Source organism: Ovis aries, chromosome 25 (genome assembly GCF_016772045.2).
Source record: "Ovis aries strain OAR_USU_Benz2616 breed Rambouillet chromosome 25, ARS-UI_Ramb_v3.0, whole genome shotgun sequence".
Taxonomy (NCBI): Eukaryota; Metazoa; Chordata; class Mammalia; order Artiodactyla; family Bovidae; genus Ovis; species Ovis aries.
In genome coordinates, this window is record NC_056078.1 from 15,929,063 (window position 1) to 15,953,045 (window position 23,983).

The 23,983-nt window shown below is 40.7% G+C and overlaps 1 protein-coding gene across 32 annotated transcripts in view; it reads right to left on the reverse strand.

The window, feature by feature from the left end:
- Positions 1-23,983, reverse strand: part of RHOBTB1 (Rho related BTB domain containing 1) — a 141,154-nt gene that overhangs the window by 16,514 nt on the left and 100,657 nt on the right. For all 32 annotated transcript variants that reach the window (XM_060406487.1, XM_060406474.1, XM_042241136.1 and 29 more), the window contains 3 exons: positions 23,683-23,786; positions 6,421-6,606; positions 247-1,226 (listed from right to left, as the gene is read on the reverse strand). In XM_060406487.1, the coding sequence (XP_060262470.1) occupies positions 247-1,226; positions 6,421-6,606; positions 23,683-23,786 (1,270 nt within the window). The remainder of the gene's footprint in view (positions 1-246; positions 1,227-6,420; positions 6,607-23,682; positions 23,787-23,983) is intronic.

Sequence of the window (23,983 nt, forward strand, 5' to 3'; positions counted from 1 at the left end):
GTATAAACCATAGGCCAGTTACCTAATCTCCCTGCCCCTCAGTTTCCCCATCTGCAAAATGGAGATCATCATATTTTAGCTTTAAGTGTGATAAGAATGAAATAGGTGAATACGTATAACTTAGGTACATCAGGGGAAAAGTTCTTACACGTGTCAGTGATCATTATCTCCCCCTCCTCATGTTTGGCTAATATTCCATAAAACACAACCAAAGGTACTGATGGCTTTGCCGTTGGACCTGCTCACCTGAGAATGTCCCCTTGCTGAGACACTCTTTTATCCGATTGGCTTTCCGGACATGAAACGCTTTCGTGATCTCCTGGTTCATGAAGGCTTCCTTGTTCATGATGTTTTCCACCATCATCCGCAAATCAAACATCTCCAGGACCTCTGCGATCTGAGCCAGGCCCACCAGATCTTTCTCCTTTTCATCCAGTTGCCCCGTATAGAGAAACTGGAGCAGGGTCCTGAAAGGGCCTGGCTGGACGGACGCGTCCATCCTGACCACGGTCATGGGGCCCAGCCGCTTCGAGACAGGGTTGACCTGCAGCTCCTTGTGCATGCCGATGAACCCCTTACTCCAGCCTGACAGGGCCTGTGTCTCTGCCACCAGGTCCTCGGCGTCCAGCCCCAGGGTCTCCTGTTGGGACAGGTTCTGGCTCGAGGGGGTCCACTGATCAGCCTGAGGCGTCCTTGGGGTGCCCTCTTCCCTTTCCTCATCTGGGTCAAGACTCTGTGCCCACTCCTGGGAATCCCTGCTTTGCTTCTCTCTCTCACAAGCTCCTTCACTCCAGTGGGGGGTTTCTTCACATTCCATTAAAAAAAGATCATAAAACTTGGAAGAGGAGGTAGCGAGGTAAATTCGGTGTGCAAAGATCTGCTCCTGGTCCTGGAGGATGAAGAGGACATCAGCACACAGAGGATTGTCCAGTAAACAGGCAGCGTCGTTCGTCCCCGTGGAGGGACATTCTGGAACTTTGATGACCGGTGGGGGGGCTTTTGGAGGTAGGAACGGTGCCTGAAGTAGAGGCTTCTGGACTTTCTTCAGGTGGGATTTCCAGAACTGCAAGTGCCGTCGCGAAATGAGTGCTGCTCGGATTGCGTTGTCAAACACGTCTTTGATGCCAAACTGGTCAAACACACTTGTTTCATAGTAGGGTATACCCAGTTCCTTTGCAACCTCTCGGCCTTTTTCTGGGGGCAGAATATCCCCTCTCTTTATGGGCCTGAAATAGAATATTTTTAACATTAGAATCAGTCTTATTTCAGGAAAAAATTAGTAATCAGGGACTACCTAAGCACCTAATTGAATTATACACTTTAAATCCTATTTAGATTTTTAACTAGACTCTTGAAAAATCTCCTACCAACTTCAAATCTTTCAAATATAAAGGACTTATAAAATGCTTTCAGTAGTAACAACAATAACTCAAGCATCAGCCATTTCACTAGCTGTTTGTTCCTGGGTAAGTTACTTAACGTTTTTCTCAGTTTTCCCATCTGTAAAATGGAAAGAATAATAGTATGTACTTGCATCTTAAAGGATGACTGAAAGGTTTAAATGAGGTAATTAGCCCAGCATAGTACCTGTTCCACAGTGAGTGCTTGATCAGTGTTATCTGATAACCATCATTATTGCCACAATCAGCATCATTTTCATCATTTTCCCCTTATGCTTACATTTTGCTTTATAACTTAAAAAGGAATCCATGTTCATTTTCTCACTTGGGCCTCCCAATATCCCTATGGATGCTGTTTTCATTCTGTATCCTGAAGAAACAGGCAGAAAGTTTCAAGGTCCTTTCCACTTGGGAAATGTCTTAAGGTCACATTTTAAAGTCACTGAGAGCACTTTACTAAGCAGTCAGAATCCAGAACTCCCTAGTTCTAGGCTAACTGATCCATGTCCAACAGCTCACCTAAGTCTCCTCTATTAGTTCTGTGAACCTCCTTTCATATCTCACTCTTTTCCCCTCTTCAATCAGGCAATCATCTTTTGCCTGGATTAGTACATTAGCCTCTTAACTCATCTTTCTTCAGAATTTTTCCACATTTTAGCTCACAGCATTCACTGTTACACAAAAATTTCTTATGTACCACAAGTATGACTTAGCTGCAATTCTTTAAAAAAAATTTCCCCTGGTTCCATAGAGCCCAGGGAATAAAGTCTAAACCCTTTAGACTGGCACACAAGGCCTATTTTCAGTCTAATCAACCCCCAAGAAGCCAAGCTTCTGGAATCAGTATCAGCAGGCAGAATAGTGCTGTAATTACAGTATAACCGTGATCAAGACACAGATGAATTCCAAGACGCAGGCAAGATAGGATCTGTCGTTACACTGTTCACAAACACATACTTGATTCTGAAATGCACTCCTAGGAGATGATCTTCCTAAATAAAATATCTGGTGTACAGGACCAAGGATAATGTGTGTGTGACAGGGACAGGTCTTAGGAGAAATAAGGTAATACTGGGTAGAATTTGGATTTGAGGATCTAGATGGAAATGAGGGAAAACTGTACGGAGTTACAGAGGTGGAAGTGAAGCACAGAAAAGAAGGGTTAACTTCAAGCTTTGCTCCTATGGGCTTTTGGTGGATTACTAATTGAAGAATCTCTTTAAGACTTAGCTCAGATACTCCTTCATGAAACCTCAGAATTGTCTATGGAAAGGACTGTGCCCTGGAGCTCTGTAACTCTCCTTCAGGCCTCCACACATGCAGGGTGTGAGGCCTGAGTATCCTAACCTTTGACACAGAAAGTTCTGAGGCCCGGGGCTAGTCTCTCACTTGCCAGGAGGGCTCTTTCCCTCTGCGTGGCTTATAATATGCAGTTCCTAGTCCATGTATTTAAGGATAGAAGGAACATGAAATGTTTTTAGGACATTTATCCAAGAGGTACCTAGAACATCAGAAATTATCTTGACAAAGTACATTTGCTTTTGCTGTGAGAGCATAAAAACTTATGTCCATATAAAATTTTATAATAAGCTTATTAAGGCAAAGTACCTACTACCTGGAAGGAAGGTAGTAATATCAACATTTTGGGAAAACCTATGTTTACCAGCAAAAAACAAAGTTAAGAATAAAACACATATACAATTATTTTTAAAAAGAATATTGAAGGAGTACATGTTTTAAAAAAACTCTTATTCCTCCCAAGATTGGTATCCACATTTTATATAGATGGAAACAAATTCTCCTTCAAGCTGTAATTTAAATGTGTGACACTCTAAAAATAACACCACCAGAGAGCCATTTAAAAAGCAGTATTGCTGTTCTTAACCATAGGTCTATATAATCTTTAAAAACCGGACACAGCCACCTCAGGAATGAAATACTCTAAGATGGAGGAAAATGAGAAGGTTAAAAATACTTGGATATGAGTATTTGCATGAATTGGACGTTTCTGGGGCCAAGAATCATAGACGATGGCTCTGAATTTCACTTCAGTTCAGTTCAGTTCAGTCGCTCAGTTGTGTCCGATTCTTTGCGACCCCATGGACTGCAGCACTTCAGGCTTCCCTCTCTATCACCAACTCCTGGAGCTTACTCAAACTCATGTCCATTGAGTCGGTGATGCCATCCAACCATCTCATCCTCTGTCTTCCCCTTTTCCTCCCACCTTTAATCATTCTCAGCATCAGGGTCTTTTCAAATGAGTCAGCTCTTCGCATCAGGTGACCAGAGTATTGGGGTTTCAGCTTCAGCATCAGTCCTTCCAGTGTAATTCAGGACTGATCTCCTTTAGGATGGACTGGCTGGATCTTCTTGCAGTCCAAGGGACTCCCAAGAGTCTTCCCCAACACCACAGTTCAAAAGCATCAATTCTTCGGTGTGGAGCTTTCTTCAAAGTCCAACTCTCACATCCATACATGACTATCCAGACATGAATTTCACCTACCTTTATTATAAATCTTAATTTCCAGAAAGACATTATTATGAGTAACTAACATTTTGTTTAACACTTTACCAAGTTCAAAGTGCTTATTTATTTTTTTGGCTGTACTTGGCAACATGCAGGATCTTAGATCCCCAACCAGGAATCAAATGAGCCTCTCTTGCATTGGGAGCCGAGTCTTCACCACTGGACTACCAGGGAAGGCCCCAAAGCACTTTTATACACCATATCATAATTAGAGAATTCACTTTAAGCTCTGGCCAACCATTTTACAAAAATGGGTTCCTGACTAAGAGGTGATGGTGAAATGAACATTGGGGTGCATGTGTCTTTTAGAATTGGGGTTTGCCCAGGGTATATGCCCAAGCAGGATTTCTGGGTCAGATGATTTATTTCTACTTTTTAAAGGAATCTCTATACTGTTTTCTGTAATGGCTTTGTCAGTTTACATTCCCACCAACAGTGCAGGTGGGTTCCCTTTTCTTCACATCCTCTCCAGCATTTATTGTTTATAGATTTTTTTTTTTTTTTTGGATGACCATTCTGACTGGTGTGAGGTGATACCTCACTGTAGTTTTGATTTGCATTTCTCTAATAATGAGCGACGTGGAGCATCCTTTCATGTGTTTATTGGCCACTGTTATGTCTTCTTTCATCTGCATGCAGGTCAGGGAGCAGCAGTTAGGACTGGACAGGGAACAACAGACTGGTCCAAATAGGAAAAGGAGTACGTCAAGGTTGTATATTGTCACTGTGCTTATTTAACTCATGTGCAGAGTACATCATGAGAAACGCTGGGCTGGAAGAAACACAAGCTGGAATTAAGATTGCCGGGAGAAATATCAATAACCTCAGATATGCAGATGACACTACCCTTATGGCAGAAAGTGAAGAGGAGCTAAAGAGCCTCTTGATGAAAGTGAAAGAGGAGAGTGAAAAAGTTGGCTTAAAGCTCAACATTCAGAAAACGAAGATCATGGCATCTGGTCCCATCACTTCATGGGAAATAGGTGGGGAAACAGTGGAAACAGTGGCTGACTTTATTTTTCTGGGCTCCAAAATCAGTGCAGATGGTGACTGCAGCCATGAAATTAAAAGATGCTTACTCCTTGGAAGAAAAGTTATGACCAATCTAGACAGTATATTAAAAAGCAGAGACATTACTTTGCCAACAAAGGTCTGTTTAGTCAAAGCTATGGTTTTTCCAGTAGTCATGTATAGTTGTGAGAGTTGGACTATAAAGAAACCTGAGTGATGAAGAATTGATGCTTTTGAACTGTGGTGCTGGAGAAGACTCTTGAGAGTCCCTTAGAGAGCAAGGAGATCCAACCAGTCCATCCTAAAGGAAATCAGTCCTGAATATTCATTGGAAGGACTGATGCTGAAGCTGAAACTGTAATATTTTGGCCATGTGATGCAAAAAGCTAATTCATTTGAAAAGACTCTGATGTTGGGAAAGATTGAAGGTGGGAGGAGAAGGGGACAACAGGGGATGAGATGGTTGGATGGCATCACTGAGTCAGTGGCATGAGTTTGGGTAAACTCCGGGAGTTGGTGATAGACAGGGAGGCCTGGCATGCTGCAGTTCATGGGGTTGCAAAGAGTTTGACACGACTGAGAGACTGAAGTGAAGTGAAGTGTTCTTTGGAGAAACATCTGTTTATGTCTTTTGCCCATTTTTTGATTGGGTTATTTGTTTTGCTGATATTGAGCTGTATGAACTGCTAATAGATTTTGGAGATTAACCCTTTGTCAGTTGCTTCATTTACAGCCAGGACATGAAAACAACCTAGATGTCTATCTCCACATGAATGGATAAAGAAGTTGGTGTATATTTATACAATGGAATATTACTCAGCCATAAAAGGAACATATTTGAGTCAGTTGTAGTGAGGTAGATAACCCCAGAGCCTCTTATACATAGTGAATTAAGTCAGAAAGAGAAAAACAATTATTATATATTAATGCATACATATATGGAACCTATAAAAATAGTACTGATGAACCTAGTAGAGAACAGACTTTTGGACACAGCCGGAGAAGGTGAAGGCAGGATGCATTGAGAAAGTAGCATTAACATATATACACTATCATGTGTAAAACAGATAATGGGAAGTTGCTAAAGAGCACAGGAAGCCCAGCCTGGCACTCTGTGATGACCTAGGGGGTGGGATGTGGGAAGGGGAGGGAGGATCAGGAAGGAAGGGATACACACACACACACACACACACACACACACACACACGATTCATTTGCATTGTTGTATGGCAGAAACCAACACAAAACTGTCAAGCAGTTTTCCAGCAATTAAAAAATATGTACAGTTTTTTAAAAAAGAGGTAATGGTGAACATGAGAGGGGTCAGGACATATCTCTTCCTCATTGGTTAACCAGCCAACTTAAAGCATTCTGACTGATTGATGGGATCTTGGAGCCACTAAAGAACAGAACCCAAGGCTACAAAGACATCTGCTACCTCTAAATTTTAATTTAACTGGCACACTGAGTCCCCTGGCTTACCTTGCTAAAGGGCGTCTGGCTCTATTAACAGCTTCAAGATCAGCATAGCGGAGATCTAGCTGGCAGCCAACTAGAACAACAGGTGTGCGAGGGCAAAAGTGCTTGATCTCTTGATACCACATGGTTTTCACATGATTTAGGGAATTGGGATTAGCGATCGAAAAACAGAGGACCACAACATCGGACCTACAAGGAAATCACAAAAGAAGCTGTATTGCTTTTTTACTTTTATTTTCTCTTTTATCATTAGGATTCCTCCCCTCCCCCATCCATCGAATGGCATATCATTTCATAATTTAAAAAAATACCAGATATTAAAATACATCTTGGAGTCATGCAAACAGCCCATTTAGCCCCCACATTGCAGCCCCCACACAGCCTGAGTTCATGTCCATGTTGCACTGTAGGAGGCCTAGGCGTTGAAAAGTTCTGGATGAAGTTATTTCACAGGATAGATGGTTACCCAAACTGGACTCAGTCCTGGAACCACCACATGCTGAACTATTTCTGTTCATCACAAGAAATAGTTTCAAGATAAAAGAAAATAATAAAAACTACCATTTACCAGTGTAAACAGAAAGGTGATGATGACTCAATGAGATAAAGCAAACAGTTTAAACATTGCAGAAAATGTAACAGGTATTTGCTGTACAGGGTCGGCAAATACACAGAAGGATTTCTGCCCTTCTTCACCCTTAAGCACAAATGCAGAGAGCACAACCACTTAATCTGTTTCTGGAAAGAAAAAGTCCTGAATTTGCAGGAATTTCCACTTTTTGTTAGGTATAAGGTAAGACGGTAGTACTTAACAAAACACTAGCCAGAGTTAGATGGATGGCTAACAAGATGAGAAAATGTTGGAAGCAGCTTTATCAAATGTTATGTATGACATATAGCAGGTATACGGAAAAAGGAAAATTGTTTTATAGTCAGTTGTGACATAAGAATCTTCCATGTTTTATATAATAACTTACCATTCTAGAAGCCAAAGAACTGTTTTACAAAACAGTTGTTCAATTATGGTGTTTGATAGATAACTGCTAGAAGGCATCTTTAACAAGAATTATATACCATCTTTCTAGGTTAAAATATGCAGAATGATGACATTGAAAACATGGAGGCAGAAAAATATAAAGAATAGAAAAAGTTATACCCAAGGATTCAAGACTGTTTTGCAGTTATATTCAGAAATAAACTTACAACTTTATTAGATGTTAATTTATTGCCTTTATTATTTATGTAATGAGAAGAATGAAGTTGATGAATCAAAACACCTTCTTTTTAAATCATTAATGAGCTTTTCTCCCTACATATCAATGAAGACAAATATATATATCCAGGCAACCATAAAATTTCTAAAAATAATCATTTGCAATGCAGCAAACTGCAGGGTGCTTACATTAAATGTAATTCACAAGTTGAGTCTTTAAATTTATATCCAAGAAAAACTGCACCAGACCCCAAGAAATAGAAAAATCCTGACATTAAAATATTTACAAATTGTAAAGGAGGACCTAGGACTCAAAGCTGATGAAGTGTATTAATCTGCATGTTTAAAATGTCCTTGAAATAAAGATCTTATCAAAGATTCCTGGGCACTGGAAAATATAATGTGTGTAAAAATATGCATAACTATATAAATGAAAGGGAAGCATGTCTTGTCTTTGGGATTCTGATTTAGTTAGTATAATATTCTGTGCACAGTCTTACTTCTAATCAGCATAAATAATGGTATCCAGTAAAGTCAAGAATGCTTTGAATTTTACATTTTTTAGGAGCAGAATCTTCTATTATTCATAATACTATTTCTATAGGATATCTGATACAGCTCTGCTATAAGCTTCATCCCAATCATAAAATGAAGCCAAGAATTCCAGCACAGTGAGAGTAATATGGCAATATCTGAGGTTCAAAATCATAGAGAAAGAACTGAAGAACTATACCCAGCACGTAAATGTGGAATAGTACATACACATATGTAATAAAATTGTTCTAATTCGTGCCTTCTATTTCCATATTAAGGCACACCGCTATAAAGGAAATCATTCTCAGAGCTTAATTTATATGACAGACATGTAGCAGAATGTCAATTCTGTTATCTAATTTTATGATACAGCATGTGAGGTTTTGAAATCAGAGCTAGCTCGGTTGCCAAGGTTACCGTGCTAACACTCATGCCATTGAACATATACTAGTTGCTATCCAGATGACCTGTAAACAAGCACAGACAGGACCCTGGGGGTTGGAAAAAATGGAATCTCCCGATGATAACAGCACAATGCCATTGCACAATACAGGTCCGGAGGGCCCAATTTCTAACCATGTCACATCAATATCTCAGTGCATGAAATGCTGTTGGAAAGCTGGAAAAATAATTCAACGCTCTGTAAATATTTTGCTTCAAAAGGATGATGGTTAAAGAGAAGAGGTTGTACTGAGAGCAACACTACCTCTGAAGCGAAAATAACTTATTGAGCCAAAATTCTATTTGCATCCTTGAAATGAAGTTATCCTTCTTCTAAAAAATTTTTTAAATGAACGTTTAGATGCTATGAGAATCTGTCCCCATGATTTTACATTGGAAGCAGACAAAAAATTAAATCATATTTGATCTACCAACCTGCTTAAATGTCTTTAACACTTCTTGATTTAAATACCAATTCAAGTTAAGAAATATGACATACAGATTATACAGAATCTTAGTGTTAAGACCTGCTGTATAAATGCAGTGTCCTAAAACTGATTTTAAGCAAAAGCCTGAGGATCAGTGGATGTAGGGACAGGGCTGTAGAAAGATGCTGTACTGACACATTCCTCCTCCCCCAGCATTCTTTTCTAATTCCTAAATTTCAACACATCAGTATCCTCTATGATATAAACACCTATACAACAAAGTAACTATTTTGAGAATGCCATTTATTCCCTCTGGATTTTGAGCCATTTTTCTATCTAGTTGAAGAAGGCACAAAACCTGCAGCTAAGAATATCTCCAGCTTTAGGCAGAATTCCAAGGAGCTAGAGATATTAAATAACTTTTAATCAAAACATTCATTCCTGGGTAGAGACTATTCAATGTCTGACATGAGTTTGTGTTTAAAAATGCCATTCCTGTGAGAGATAAAAAGGCAAGTTCTAGCATTTCTGCTTCCATGGCTCTGTTACATTTTTTTTTAACTTTGAAGAGTTGTGCTTAAAATAATTGAGTTGAATTTTAAAAAATAATTGGGAGGGGGAGGTGTGATGAGGACATTCGTACTTATTAGGCAGCAGAGTTGGCCTAGAAATGACCTCAGGCTTTCAATTTCAGCCGTAAAAAGAATCTGATAGGATTTAAATGGAGTCTTACAGCTATTTGGAATAGAAAGGATGAGAACTGGAGAATGCTGAGGCAAAAAGAACACAGGAGACAAAACTCAAGCTCCAGAACTTGAATACTGAGAAGAGTAGGAAGAGGTTTGGATTTTTTTTTTTCCTGACTGAGCTACGTGGTCTTATTCTTTCAAAGAAAGTCGAGATTACAAAGGATCTAAGTGTTTGGTCTTGGTTGCTTGCCTATGAATGTTTATTTATTTATTTTTTTTTGAGAAAACTGTGATTTATTGTTTTTAAGGGGAATATATCAGTATAAAAGTTTCACTAGGGTACTGACACATCAAATAATTGCCTGTGAAACAATCCGAAGTAAATTCGTCAATATGTGTTGAAACAACTGCAGACCTACAGCTTAGTGGAGCTGTGGGAGGTAGGGAGGGGACAGAGAGGGGCCTGGCCATCCCCCGAACGCTTGAGCTGATGAAGCTGTCAACTGTAGGAGTTCTTCTTCTATAAGAATAAGTAATAAAAAACAAAAACAAAACAAAGCAAACACATTATATTTTTGCTACATTTCAAGGAGAACACTGGCCAAAGATAGCATGCGAAAGATTGGCAAACATATTTGGATAACATAAGCAATGTATGCAAAGTTGGGGCCAATCTTTGTTGGAGGATTAAAGAAAAAAAATCTGAAAAAATGCAACTTACCCACATATCTTGGCCCAAGACAGACTTTTAAAGAATGCACTATATTATTATATTCTTTATTGTATATTTCTTTTGGCCTAGAGTGAAATTTTTTACATGAAGTTTTTAAAAAATAGATTGCTGTTAAATACAAGGTGGATTTTTCCTTTTAGGGTAATAATATGTGTGTGTGTGTGTGTGTGTATACATATTTTTTTCTCTTTCAAGCTGGACTTTAAACACTAAATGCCACCCATTCTCATGGCCAGTCTTTATCATCTAGATTCAAATACAGCAAACTTAGTGGAAAAAGATCAGGGAAGCAAACAAATATTTTCTATTAGGAATGAACTGTCCATGTTCTCTACTGTCACAAAAGTGCTTTCTATCTTCTTAGTTTGTCTTCCTTGCTTTGCCACCACTGTCCAGCTAAAGAGCTGCGGGCCTTGGGTTTTCTTATCTGCTTAAGTGAAAAAAAAAAATTGCTAAATTATCCAGGCCAGCATGGGCAATGTAAAGGACAGTAGACTCCATCTAGTCCTCCAGATAGCTGTGAGCAGGACATCCACAGGCTCGCATCCAACTGGCCTCTTCCCAGTGTGCCAGTTCTGGCTGGGTCTCTTGCTAAGACCCTTACACTTGGTGACCAAGAATAAGCTAACAGTTCTGTTTACCTGAATCTTCTTGTAAGCATCTCCTTCTTAACATATACTTTTATACGTTTTCTATGGTAGGATTCCATATCTTTATGTCACTATTGCCTATTATTATTTCTAAGTAGAGACTCCCATATCCTTTATCGGTAGAGATCATGATCACATTTCAGTGGGTTTGTTTGTTAACATACACAAGTCTTCTTCTGGCAGAGACTCAAGTAGATGCCCCTGACCTCCTTCTCCCTCCCCAATAACCGAGGTAGGCTCTTTACAGAAACGTTTTTAAAACCATTCATGTCAACAATACACCTTTCATGCATGTAGTCTGACAGCGCTGTGCAAACAGACAGATCAAAACATCACAAAACAGCTGGGAGCATGGCAGAAAAAAGGAATGTGTAACACGTGGCTGTGGAAAGTTTTAGTAGGGGAGCAGCCCGGTGTGTATGAGATGTGGAGGGAGTCGTCAGTGATGGTGAACATAACCACCTGGAGATGAATGGCTGTGTAAACTCATACTCATGGAAAATGGAAAGGCCTGTAGGGGAGCGCCTGGCAGGGGATCTGGGGAGAGCAGGGCAGAAACATGCAGCGCCCTGGATGTGAGCAGAGAAATCAAGTCAATACTTTACCAAGAGCAGTGAGGCTTCTTAAGTACAGATGTTATGTGGGGAAAACTGAAAACACCCTGAAATATATTCAGATTTGGGAGTGATTAGCATGCACAACTATTTCTCCCAAGCCCATAATTGTATGTTTAGCAGGAAGCAAATATTTTAAATCAGCTTTCCCCCACCCTCCAAAAACGGGACTAAAGCGATGCACCCTCTTAAGTGTAGGAAGGCCATACCAACATCCCACCAATGCCACCAAATCCTAAGACAGATAACACCCGATCTTAAAAATGGTTGGTTCTGCCATTATAGTGCAAAAATTACAGAAGCCAATGACTTGATCATATAAAAGCCTATGTTATCATTCAATGTAACCAACTATTTTTTTAAACTTGATATCCCATTTTTCAATCTATGCTTCCTTTAGTGTATAAATATTTTCTATGACTTATGATGGGGTTATGTCCTGATAAATCCATTGTAAATTGAAAATATCATAAATCAAAAATGTATTTAATATACCTAACCTACCAAACATCATAGCTTCATTGCTGCTGCTGCTAAGTCATGTCAGACTCTGTGCGATCCCATAGACAGCAGCCCACCAGGCTCCCCAGTCCCCGGGATTCTCTAGGCAAGAACACTGGAGTGGGTTGCCATTTCCTTCTCCAATGCATGAAAGTGAAGAGTGAAAGTGAAGTCGCTCAGTCGTGTCCGACTCTTCGCGACCCCATGGACTGCAGCCTACCAGGCTTCTCCGTCCATGGGATTTTCCAGGCAAGAGTACTGGAGTGGGGTGCCATCGCCTTCTCCATAGCTTTGTTGAGCCTACCCTAGATGTGCTCAGAACATTTACATTAGCGTACAGTTGGGGAACATCAGTGAACAAAAAGGCCGAATACTGTATACTGAATACTGTGCTGAATGTGAAGAATGCTTGTCTGGGTACAGAATGGTTGTAAATGTATCAACTGTTTACCCTGTTGACTGTGTGGCTGACTGGGAGCAGGGCTAGTACTTGGAAATAGCCAACCTGGGGAAAAGATCAGAATTCAAAGTATGTTTTCTACTGAATGTGTATTACTTTTGCACCATCATAAAACAGAAAAATTATGTTAGACCATTGTAAGTTAGAGACCGTCTGCATTCTTACACCTCACACAATGATCAGAACAAGCTGAATGCATACGAAGCAGTGTGAAGCACAAGTAAGTGATTAAAAGAAACAGCGTAAGCAAGCTCATTTACCTCCTGGTCAATGAAAGCAGGAGACAGATACAGAAAAGGCTTCCTTAAAGGAGAAGGTGCAATTGCAGGAATAAATCTCTTGCCTACTTCTCCTCATTCTCATTTCTCTCTGGCTTGCTCTGAAGCTGCATGACTGAGGAGCTGCCTTCCTTCACGAAGGTGGACGTTTCCTCCTAAGAGCAAGGCTAGCTGCACACCTAATGGCACCTACATGTCAGCCAGACTGCCAGATGGGAGGGCTCTGGGATTAAACCTCTTGACACTTCTGAAACCAAACTGTGTAAACTAGCAAGACCGTCCCACCACTTTCACCCAGGCCTCGCCCCAGGCCTCTGTAAAATGATTAAGGCACAGGACCTGCCAAGTCACTTGTCCAGTATCAATAAGCAATCATTCAATCATTTCTCCCAGAAATATTAACTGATATCCTACTACGTGGCAGGTGCCCTTCCAGACACTGGGGACACAGCGATTAGTTAAAGACACAAATCACTGTCCTCAGCATGCTTATATTCTACCAGAGAACAGAGACGATGAGCAAGAAACACAGGCAGAATGTTTAGTATGCTGGATAGTGACAGTGTTTGCATGAAAGTGGGCAGGGTACTGGGGACAGAAATACTGGAAAGCAGAAGTTGCTGTTGAAATGAGGTGGCGATGGAGGGCCTTACTGAAAAGGTGATGTCTCAGTAAAGACCTGAAGGAAGTGAAGGGGCTGACATGTTGATATCTTGAGGGAAGAACACTGGAAGAGAAAGCATCTAAGGCAAAGGTCCTGAGGCAGGACATTCCTGTGGTGTTTCCCTCAAGGTGAGGGGGGAAAACAGCAGGAACTGAGCAGAGAGGCAATGCTGTCTGAGATACGGAGGGCCTCATGGATGTATGGCTGTTACTCTGAGTGAACTGGTAGGTGATTAGGGGTTTTGAGTTGAATGAAAAAATGTATGTTTTAACAGGATCACCCTACTGCTGTAATAGGTCCTAAACAGTGGTGAAGGGTGGGTTGTCAGAAGGCACAAGACAGTAGGAGAGAACAGTTAAAAAAAAAAATCATCCAGAGAGAGAGGATGGTGACTTTGTCCTGGGAGCAGTACAGGTGGTAAGAGGTGGCCGCGTTCGTTAAATGTGTGGAAGGTAGAGTCACTGGGGTCTGCTGATGGAGCAGGTATGGGACATGAGCAAAAGGAGTTGAGGATGATGCTGGAATTTTTGCTCTGAGCAATTCTTTCTTCCCTGTTCCTGGTACTGACATCTTTAGCTCAGCATTTTAACCCTGTATTGTAACTCTTCCTGCTGCTGGCTTTCCCCACTGCTCTCAGTTTCATCTTTAGGGATTCTGTTTTGTCTCTTTCACGGTACACAACACAGTGTTTGTAACAAAAGAGGCCCTCAGTGACTGCTTATCAAGTAGAAAAGCCTTGCAGATTCTGAAGGAGGTAGATGCAAGTATGTCTGCAGACTCAAAATCTAAAAGAAATTTAGGCCTAAAATAATTCAGTTAGAGGGTATGTTTAACTTTTAATAAAAAAATGATATGCGAGCTATTATATTTCTTCAGACAATTATTGCTGAAAGATAACTGTATAATCTAGAGGAGGAAATGGCATCCCATGCTATGCCAGTATTCTTGCCAGGAAAATCCCATGGACAAAGGAGTCTGGTGGGCTACGGTCTGTAGGGTCACAAAGAGTCAGACACGATCGAGCGTGCATGCAGCTGTATATCGTCATCTCTGGTCCATAGCAGAGCTTATCCACTAAATATATATTTTTAAATTATTTGAATTTATCTTAAAAATCTATTTGTCCCACCTAATTGGGTACTTTCATAATTCCAGAATAAAAATGGATTAATGATCTCTTCTAGGAATTAAGATTATATCCAGAAGCAAAAAGGAAATATAAAGAAATGGGCAGGTTATTTTCAGGATTAATTCTGGCTTACTTTCACAGAATTAAGGGTTAAGATAACATCCTCCATTTCATAGGCCATCTTGTTGTTTTAAAAGACACACCAACTCCCCCAATCTCCAAAAGCACTGAAATAAAAAGATAACCAAGGTGATGAATTTAAAAGAGATTTTTGCTAATTTTTTTTATTTTTTGGTAATTCAGTACTTTATCCTTCTAACTGTATTTTCTAGACTGGGGGTAACTGTTCTGGGGAAAGATCAAAGCAGTGGAATAATTTTAGAAATCTGATAAATGGTCAATATTAAAAGTTGCTGATAATGACTGCTATTAAGATTCACCACGAAAAATATCTGTGAAAGTGGTTTGTAAACCATAAGGTCCCAATTATTGTCAGACAAATATGGTTTATGGTTTCAAAAGTCACCAAATATATACCCTGTATATTGAATGGCAGGACACTCTTAACCTGTAATAAGAATGGCAGGACATTCTCAACAAGAGATCTTTCCCTTTGGCTTACCAGCTCATTGATATGGAACTGCTGAAAGATGGTAATAGAATTATCCTCTGAAGATACTGCAGAATTACTCAGCAGTCTCTTTCTTCTTACCACCTATTTTATGTGGGAAAACTCTACAGGCTGAAATACATTTTTTTCATTGGAAGATTCTGGTATTAGAAATATCACAAACTTTTGTTTTCTCTTTGTCCATGATGAGCAGGCAACACACTTAGCTGTATTTGACCCAACATGTCGAGCTTACAGTTATTAAGTAGTAACAGAGAAAAGGTAAAAAGAAGGCAGAACACATGACGTTAATGTGTTGAACAGTGCATATGCTCCTCATCTCTTTACCCAGCTCAGCAGCCTCATTATTCCTAAGTCTGTGGGATCTTTTGGGTCCACAAATGTTTTCCTGGGCTCAACCACAAAGGACCATTTTTCCCAGCCATGTGACCAGTGTTTGGGCAGCAGCCAGCATCCTTCCAGGTCCTGGAACACAAGTGACCCCAGTCATCAGTCAAGCCCTGTTCCTATCTCATCTGGCACTGCTGTTTCCCAAGGACATTTTCATCCTGGGCACAGTACTGGGTTGGGCACAGGAATCCCAGCTCCTCTGATATTTTGTCTTCTGGTTACAATACAAGATGTACCAGCTCAGAGCAGGAAGGACAGTGGGGGACAGTTGGTTGGGGTGATACAGACGTATCTTCTGTGTGCCGGGTGATCTGGTATCACTGCAATCCTGTGCTTGAGTGCTTCAGTACAGAATCCATACGTTTCTACTACATTAAAAATTTTAAGTTACTTGTATACATTTAGTTTAACATATTTTTCTGTTTTGGATTAGCACAAAGCAGTAATAATCTACCTTCAATTGTTTTACTTAATGCCCTCCTCTATGGGTAAATGGATTAAAAAGGTAAGTATACAATTATATTTTAAAATAATTCTTATAAAGAGCTTAGAAATGATACCCAGAGGAGAAACAAACTATAGTTGGAAAAACATTAGTGTTAATACATGCAATTCTCTGTTTAAGAATACTCATTCAGAAAAGGCATCCCCCCGGCCCCGCCCAATTTAAAAATTCACAGATCTGGCAAAAAGGGGGAGTTCTGAAGGTGCAGCTGACTATACCCCCTCCTTTTTCACTTGGCCTTACACCATTCTCTGGTTCCAGAAAGAACTGACTATGATAGACAAAATTGTTACTATTTGATGGAGAAATGGAAAACTTTCAGGGAACGTGGTATACTTTATTTGGTTATTACAGGGTACCTGGACAAATGTACCTTCTCAGAAAAGAGCTACAGAATCAAAGTCAAAGACACAGGCCTCTTGGTTGGATTATGATCCACACAGTTGATGGTTCTATCTCTGGGAAAAGGGGTCCAGCCTGGTTTGGGGACATTAGATTGGAGGTGCCAAAACTATCTCATTTCCTATATTCAGCTATTAAGAATCTGGTCTTATATTTTTCCTCGCTAAAGTTCACACAAATCATTTATATTTTCAATGAGAACTAAGTTTAAGTTCTATAAATAATCAAAACATATATTGTCAGCCATGAAAATTTCCTCACATACCATAGACTACTTCGATTCCCATAAAAATATTTTATCTAAAAAAAATTACTGAGCTACAGTTGAAATACACTAAACTCTGGATGGGGCTTCCCAGGTGGTTGGTGAAAGTGAAAGTGAAGTCGCTCAGTCGTGTCTGACTCTGCGACCCCATGGACTGTGGCCTATCAGGCTTTCTCCGTGCATGGGATTTTCCAGGCAAGAGTGCTGGAGTGGATTGCCATTTCCTTCTCCAGGGGATCTTCCCCACCCAGGAATTGAACCCGGGTCTCCCGCATTGCTCGAGGAGGCAATGGCAACCCACTCCAGTACTCTTGCCTGGAGAGTCCCAGGGATGGGGGAGCCTGGTGGGCTGCCCTCTCTGGGGTCGCACAGAGTTGAACACGACTCAAGCGACTTAGCAGCAGCTCCTGCACTGCAGGCAGACGCTTTACCGTCTGAGCCACCAGGGAGTGCTCATGGTAAATAATCCACCTGCCAGTGTAGCAGTCATAAGAGATGTGTTTGATCCCTGGGTTGGGAAGACCTCCTGGAGGAGGAAATGGCAACCAACTCCAGGATTCCTGCTTGGAGAATCCCATGGACAGTGGAGACTGGTGGGCTACAGTCCATAGGGTCACAAATATTCAGACACAAATGAAGTGACTTAGCACACAGAAGCTTTGTATACTTAAAGTGCTCTATGTGATTAGTTTTGACATAGGTATACACTCATGAGTCTGTCATCTCAATCAAGAAAATAAACATTTCTGTCACCCCCAAAGTGTCCTTTGGTAATCCATTTTTCCCTGACCCCTCTTTCCCAGGCAACCAGTGATTGATTTTTTTGTCACTATAGATTACACGCCATTTTCTGGAATTTTACAGCAATGGAATCACACACAATGTGTGCTCTTTTCCCCCTGGTTTCCTTCACTCAAAATTTCTCTCTCTAATCTTCGTAAGAGTCTTCCCATTTGGCTGAGGTAAAGAGCATTATGATATTTCTGTGGCAGTGTTTACCAAAGCGTAGCTTCCTTCTAATCACTCAGGTATTGGCTAAAGCCTGCTGACTCACCTCTCCCCAGATCTCTGACATCAGATAGCCAGCGGCTTCGGCACACTCAAGCATGAGCGCTAGCTGTGCTGAGTGCTCAGTGGTCCATTCGTGCCCGATTTTCTGCAACTCCGTGGACTGTAGCCTGCCAGGCTCCTCTGTCCAGGGAATTTTCCAGGCAAGAATGCTGGAGAGGGCAGCCACTTCCTCACCCGGGGGGGTCTTCCCAGCCCCGGAATAAAACCAGCTTCACTTATGTCTCCTGTACTGGCAGGTGGATTCTTTACTACTGCGCCACCTGGGAAGCCTACAGGAACTAGCAGTTTTAGTCTAAACTCTTAGGGAATAACTATTCCCCTCCCTTGGTCCAACTAGCTGCTCTTCTAATGTCTTTCTACCATTTTTTATAACCCAGGCAAGTCTTAGTCTAGTCCTTTATTTCACAGCAGAACTAAGTATCTTTGGGAAACAAGCTGCAGTAATTTTCCGAGATCCCTCTAGACCACACATTTAGAAGTGTGGTTTGGATGACTTTTCTATAAAGTATACACACCGGTAACTTTCCTCCCTTTGCTGCTTTGTTATCCATTTATAAAGTCCATCTTCAGGGTCAGGACTTGTAAAGAGTGAAGCACTAGCCTCAGGTGAAAAATTTGAAGAGGTACCCCAGACCTCAGTAATCCAGATGACCCATATTTTCCCAAAAATAAAAATTAAGGTTAAAAAAAAAATCCGTGATGAACAAAATACAAAAATTTTAAATAAAGTCAGGACCAGTAACATTTGCCATGCTGAGCCTTAGACAGAAAGAGAAGATCAGTTAACAGTGATCTGACCTTTATTATTATTTACATTTTACACCCAAGGTGAGTGCCTTACATGCCTCACCCTTGCCCTGGCCCTGGTCTGCCTCGACTGGATATGTTTCTCTGCCCAACAGGCTGTTTGCCATAGTGAAATCATCATTAGAATGTTAGTTCTGGCCCAGCAATTAGAATATGCCACGGACAATGAGAGCTACTTCAAAAATACTTTATCGAGGCACATGAGTTGTTTCTTACTTTTTCCCTTGCCTTTAACCACAAGTACAGACAATCCCAGACAAAGACATAAACACTGGTCACCCACAGTCCTGAATTTTTTTAAAGGGCATCAACCAAGCATTCAAGATGGGATGCATTAATGCTGTATCTCATAACCTGGCCTTCAGTGTGAAACTAGAGCCATCTTATCTCAACAGACAAACAGAAACCATCGCTCTGATTGATGTTATTATTTAAAACACGTACTGTACTTCTCACTGGGCCTAAAACACACTTGAGAAAAATCAGTGTGTAAGAATAATCTGTATAATAAATGAGTTCCAAATGGACTGAAAATATGCCTGGAAACTCTTTGGTGTAAGGGCAAATACAGTGATTCTGCATGCCTGTGTTCAGCTGTGGGGAGAAAGCATGCCAAACAAAGTACTCAAGGGTCCTACTCACTCTGGGAGAGTGTGCTTGGATGTAGGCTTTTTCCTGGAAATGAAAGGACTCCTGTTTAGCCACTCACTGATGTAATAAAGAGAATTAAGTTATTAGCTACATATTAAAGAACTTAAGAGGAACAACAGAATATTAGTTACAGCTGGGGAGAGATGGTGAACACTAGTCTTCCATGTCCACAGAGAATAATGCAATAATTAGACTGGACTGAGAATAAATGTAAAGTTGGTCATCAATCAGCAGCAGCAGCCACTACAGCCTGGGGGAAAGGGAGGAAACAGGGTTTGGAGCCAGAAAGAACTACCAGGAAAAGTTGAGTACCACTCTTTCCTACCCCTCTGACCTTGGCCCCTTTCTGTGCCTGCTAGCTCAGCTGTGAAATGAGCCTACTTTACAGGGTCACCGCAAGAATGACATGGCAACAAGATACGCAGAGCACAGACCTGGCTTGTGGGGAGCTCTTATTAAATTGTACCTGCTGTTATCACCACCTCCAGCCCCATAAGCTTTGTGTGTTTAAAGGCTATCTGACCCCAAGACAGAGCAATGGTGAAGGTTTTCAAGGAAAGAAAACAATAATATTGGTAATTATTTATGTGTGTGTGACTATAGAGGGGGCCTAGGCATCCTGTTGAAGGTAGAGCCCACCCTACTTGCCTGCATTTCAGTACCAGGCACCTAAGTGTGAGTACTTCCTTATAATATTTCTAAGGGAAAACTTTGTGATATCCCTTTAAAAAGAGCCTTTTTTCTTTTCTTGCCAAAAAAGAGCAGCTGATTACAGTCATGGTTATGATGTACAGTTTTGATCTTGACATTTTAAAAGATCCAGGAAAGAGCTTCCAAAGTTCATCCACCAAAGTTCATCCAAAAGTGGGTAGAAAGTAGGCAGTAGGAAGAAGAAAGGCTACTAGAGAGGTGGAGTCACTCGCTCCAGAGAAGGAGGGTTTGAAAGATTTCAAACATGTTAGATAAGGGTCAGGATACTGATGCTACTCTGCTGCCTTTCATGTCCGTCCAATAGGAGGACTCCTATCACTACCTTTTTCTCGGATGGATGATCTCCCTTCCTGGAGAAAAGGGATCGGCCAGATGATCTTTTGAGATCTCCTCTCATTCTAGCCATTGTAAAAATACAAAGAGCAAAAGAATACCCAGTCCATCAGTGTGTGTGTGTGTTGGAGAGGGGGGTGATTTCAGTTTCATTCTGTTTAAAATGAGGTCGATGTAGCTTATCACAATGGAAAGAGTGGGAGCCAGGACTCAGGCAGAGCTGAATTTGAGTCTGGTTTTGAAACTCACAATTGGGCAGGTTATGAGAAAGGAATTCAACTCCCTCCTCAACTGTGACCTGGAGATAATCTCTGCCTCCCAGAGTTCCTGGAAGGATTAACTAAACTAGTGCTGGCAAAGCACCTAATATTTTGACTGACACACTGTAGGGCTTTGATGAATTAGAGCTATTAATGTAATTGGCTAAAAAAATTAGTTGACTAGTTACCTTTAAGTCATAATAAGAGCTATGACATTCTGGTTGTAGTTACACCATACTAGGAAAATTGCAAATTCAAGTCAGCAGACTGACACCACCCAGGCCCACTCTGCAAACTAGAACTTGTTTAGGCCAAAGAAGGCTTGAAGTGGTAACTCGTTGACCAGCTTGGTGCTAAGAAGCAAAGGAAACTAAAGGCGAGGCCTAAGGCATCTGGGTATGAATCTGCTTTCTCTCACTGTCACCCTAAGAATCAAATAAGTTATTTTTAAAAGGTTCCAAATACATTTCCAAGTCTAAGGAATATATCACATCCCACCGACTTGTAATTCACACTAAGTATAGTAGAAACACCAGTCAAAAAACAGGTCTGCAAACCAAATGGAATGTCAGAAACTGTAATTATGATTTTTCTCCTGCGCAAATGATAGGGAGCTAAAAATGGAAGCTACACAGAAATTAAAACAGCCCTTGCACAGCAACAAAATACAGTGGTCAGAGCCCTGTGCTGAGCAAAAGGGGCTTCTACTGTCAGACCTGGCCATAAGACGCAATTTTTTGGTGCTATATCAATGTGGTACAACATATTTAGTGTTTTTGCAGAGATTCTGTAATCTGGGACAGAACAGCTCTGCTTTCTGTTCTTGACCAGTGGCAGGGTCTGTGGGAGGAAGCCTAGAGGCTGTGGAGAATAGGAAAAGAGAGAGGAGATATAAGGCACAAACATACACATAAAGTGAGGCCCATGAAGAGCTGGCCAGAAGCATGGGAGGGTTTCCTGAGTCCCTCCGTGTTGCTCAAAGAATCAGACTTGGCTTGGAAAGCACGTCCTGTTTCCAGCAAAGGGGGCAGTGGATGGGTTACAGTTGATGGAACTAAACACTACAGATAAAGGAGCAGAACAATGCACTGTGTACTGACAGGGTCACATGGGAGACCAGCTTATTTTTGTTGGGAGTGACCAAGCACAGGCGTGACATGTAAAGTGACCCCAGATATATCAGGAAGCTGGATGAGGCCCAGTGTAGATGCTTGTCGATATCAGATCTATGAAGGTCACTGTGCCATTGAGTCAACCCTAAGCAGGAACCTCACATGGTAATGAAGTAGCCCTTATATTACCAAAAGACCAGTTTTACATGGTGGAGTGAAGTTAAAATTCATCACCTCAAATTCATAAATTTCAAGTGGCAATAAACCACTGAGCTGTCGAGATTGCCTACAGAAGCTAAACCCAGTATCTCAGTAAGTTCATTTTCATTCACCATACCTTTTTAGAAGCTGGGATACAAACAGTCCTTTGAAATCTATGTATTTATTCGTACTTTGCTTCCAGTCATCATTTAACTATGCTTCCTTAAAACCACAGGTATTATAAAATCTGACAGCATAGTACTTATAAAGCAGGTTCATTGATTATTATTTTTGTGTGTGTATAATAATGAGATAACAGAAAAAAACCCAAATGGCAACTAAGATAAGAATCAGGAACATCACATGAAGCAAAGAGAAACAAACTAGGAAACTCAAGAAGAAATGTATTATCTATGCTGGATATTAAGTTCAAAATTTCTGTTCAAGGGGACATTAAAATCAAATTTTTACTTCTATATACTTCTTTCTCCCCTTGAATAAACTGGCCTAAACTGCAGATTATTTCAGTGGGTGAATGAGTGAAAGGAGTAGGGCAAACCCTTTTAGCAGTTTATTCAGTATTCCAGACCACTTGGGTAAGTGCCAGTATGAGTTCAGAGGCTTATGAAAGCTACAGGCTTGAAGAAAGAGAGGTCCTTTCAGAAATGCTTATCTCAATACCAAGGAGTAAACTCAGTGTTTGGGGATATCTAACTAATGCAATCCTGTAAGGTAGCATGATGTTTTATGTTAAAAAAGATCTAAATTCTAAACTTAAAAAGACATGCCTTTACTTAAGAGTAAGAGGTAAGGAAATCTCTTCCTCATCTGGATTTTGACAGTTATAACAGATGCACTGAGAGGGACTTTAAGACAGCTGGAGTCCTGGAGATGCCGACGGAGTTATGGTGACAAGGGGAAGTTGCTAAATATTTTACGGTTCTTTGACCTTGTCCCCACTCATATTACTGTCCTTCTAGATTTATCTTTCCTTTAGTGGATTTTTTCCTCCTCTTTATTTTTTTTTAATGAAAAATAGGCATTAATGCTTCAGTTGATTTTGGAAATGTACCTTTGTGAATGATTTCAGAGATATTTTTGTTTCTTTTAAAAAATAACCTTCAAATAAAGATAACAGACTTTTCAGACAGCAAAGCCCAAAGCAAGTAACATCAGACTCTGTAGAATGGGCATCAAAAGACCAAAGAGACCTTCTGAAGAGGGGTGGCCAACTGCTAAATAAACTTAAAACATTTTAAGAGCAGGCAAATAAAGTATTATTCAGGGAAACAATCAAAGCAGCCCAAGGTTGGCACATACAACAGAATCCTCATCAAGCAGACATTCAATTTAACTAGCACTGGTTGTTTTAAATAAAGTATTTCCTGGGAGGAACCAAATGGCTATGAAGACTGCTTTTCTTGACATCAGGAAACAATGTCTTTTTTTTTTTTTCTTTTTTAAGACACAGTGCAGAAACCAACACATTTCAAGGCCATATGATGTGGTTTTTGTTGACTCATGAAGCAGAGATGGGGTGGGGAGAGGAAATTGTATTCAAGTTGGACTGAGCTGCACTGGTCTTGGTTTACCTGCCATATGCAAAACGCCTGTCTTTGTGATGATCTCCAAAAGTGTCCCAAAGCCTGAGAGAAACGCTCACTTCATCAACGACATCCCGGGAACGTTCCAAGACCTGCAGGAGAGAGAGGGCACCAATTCGCTGTCAATCAGAAGTTCCCCAGGGGAAGAATGCCTAGGTCATCAGCCCTCAAAGCCCCCGAGATTCACTTGCATTTAGTTTTCTCCTTCCAGCTAACAGGACTTAGCTAAGTCCTACGTTTCTTCCTGGAACCATGTGCCCTAAAAACCCTCACTCAGGATACCAGAGCC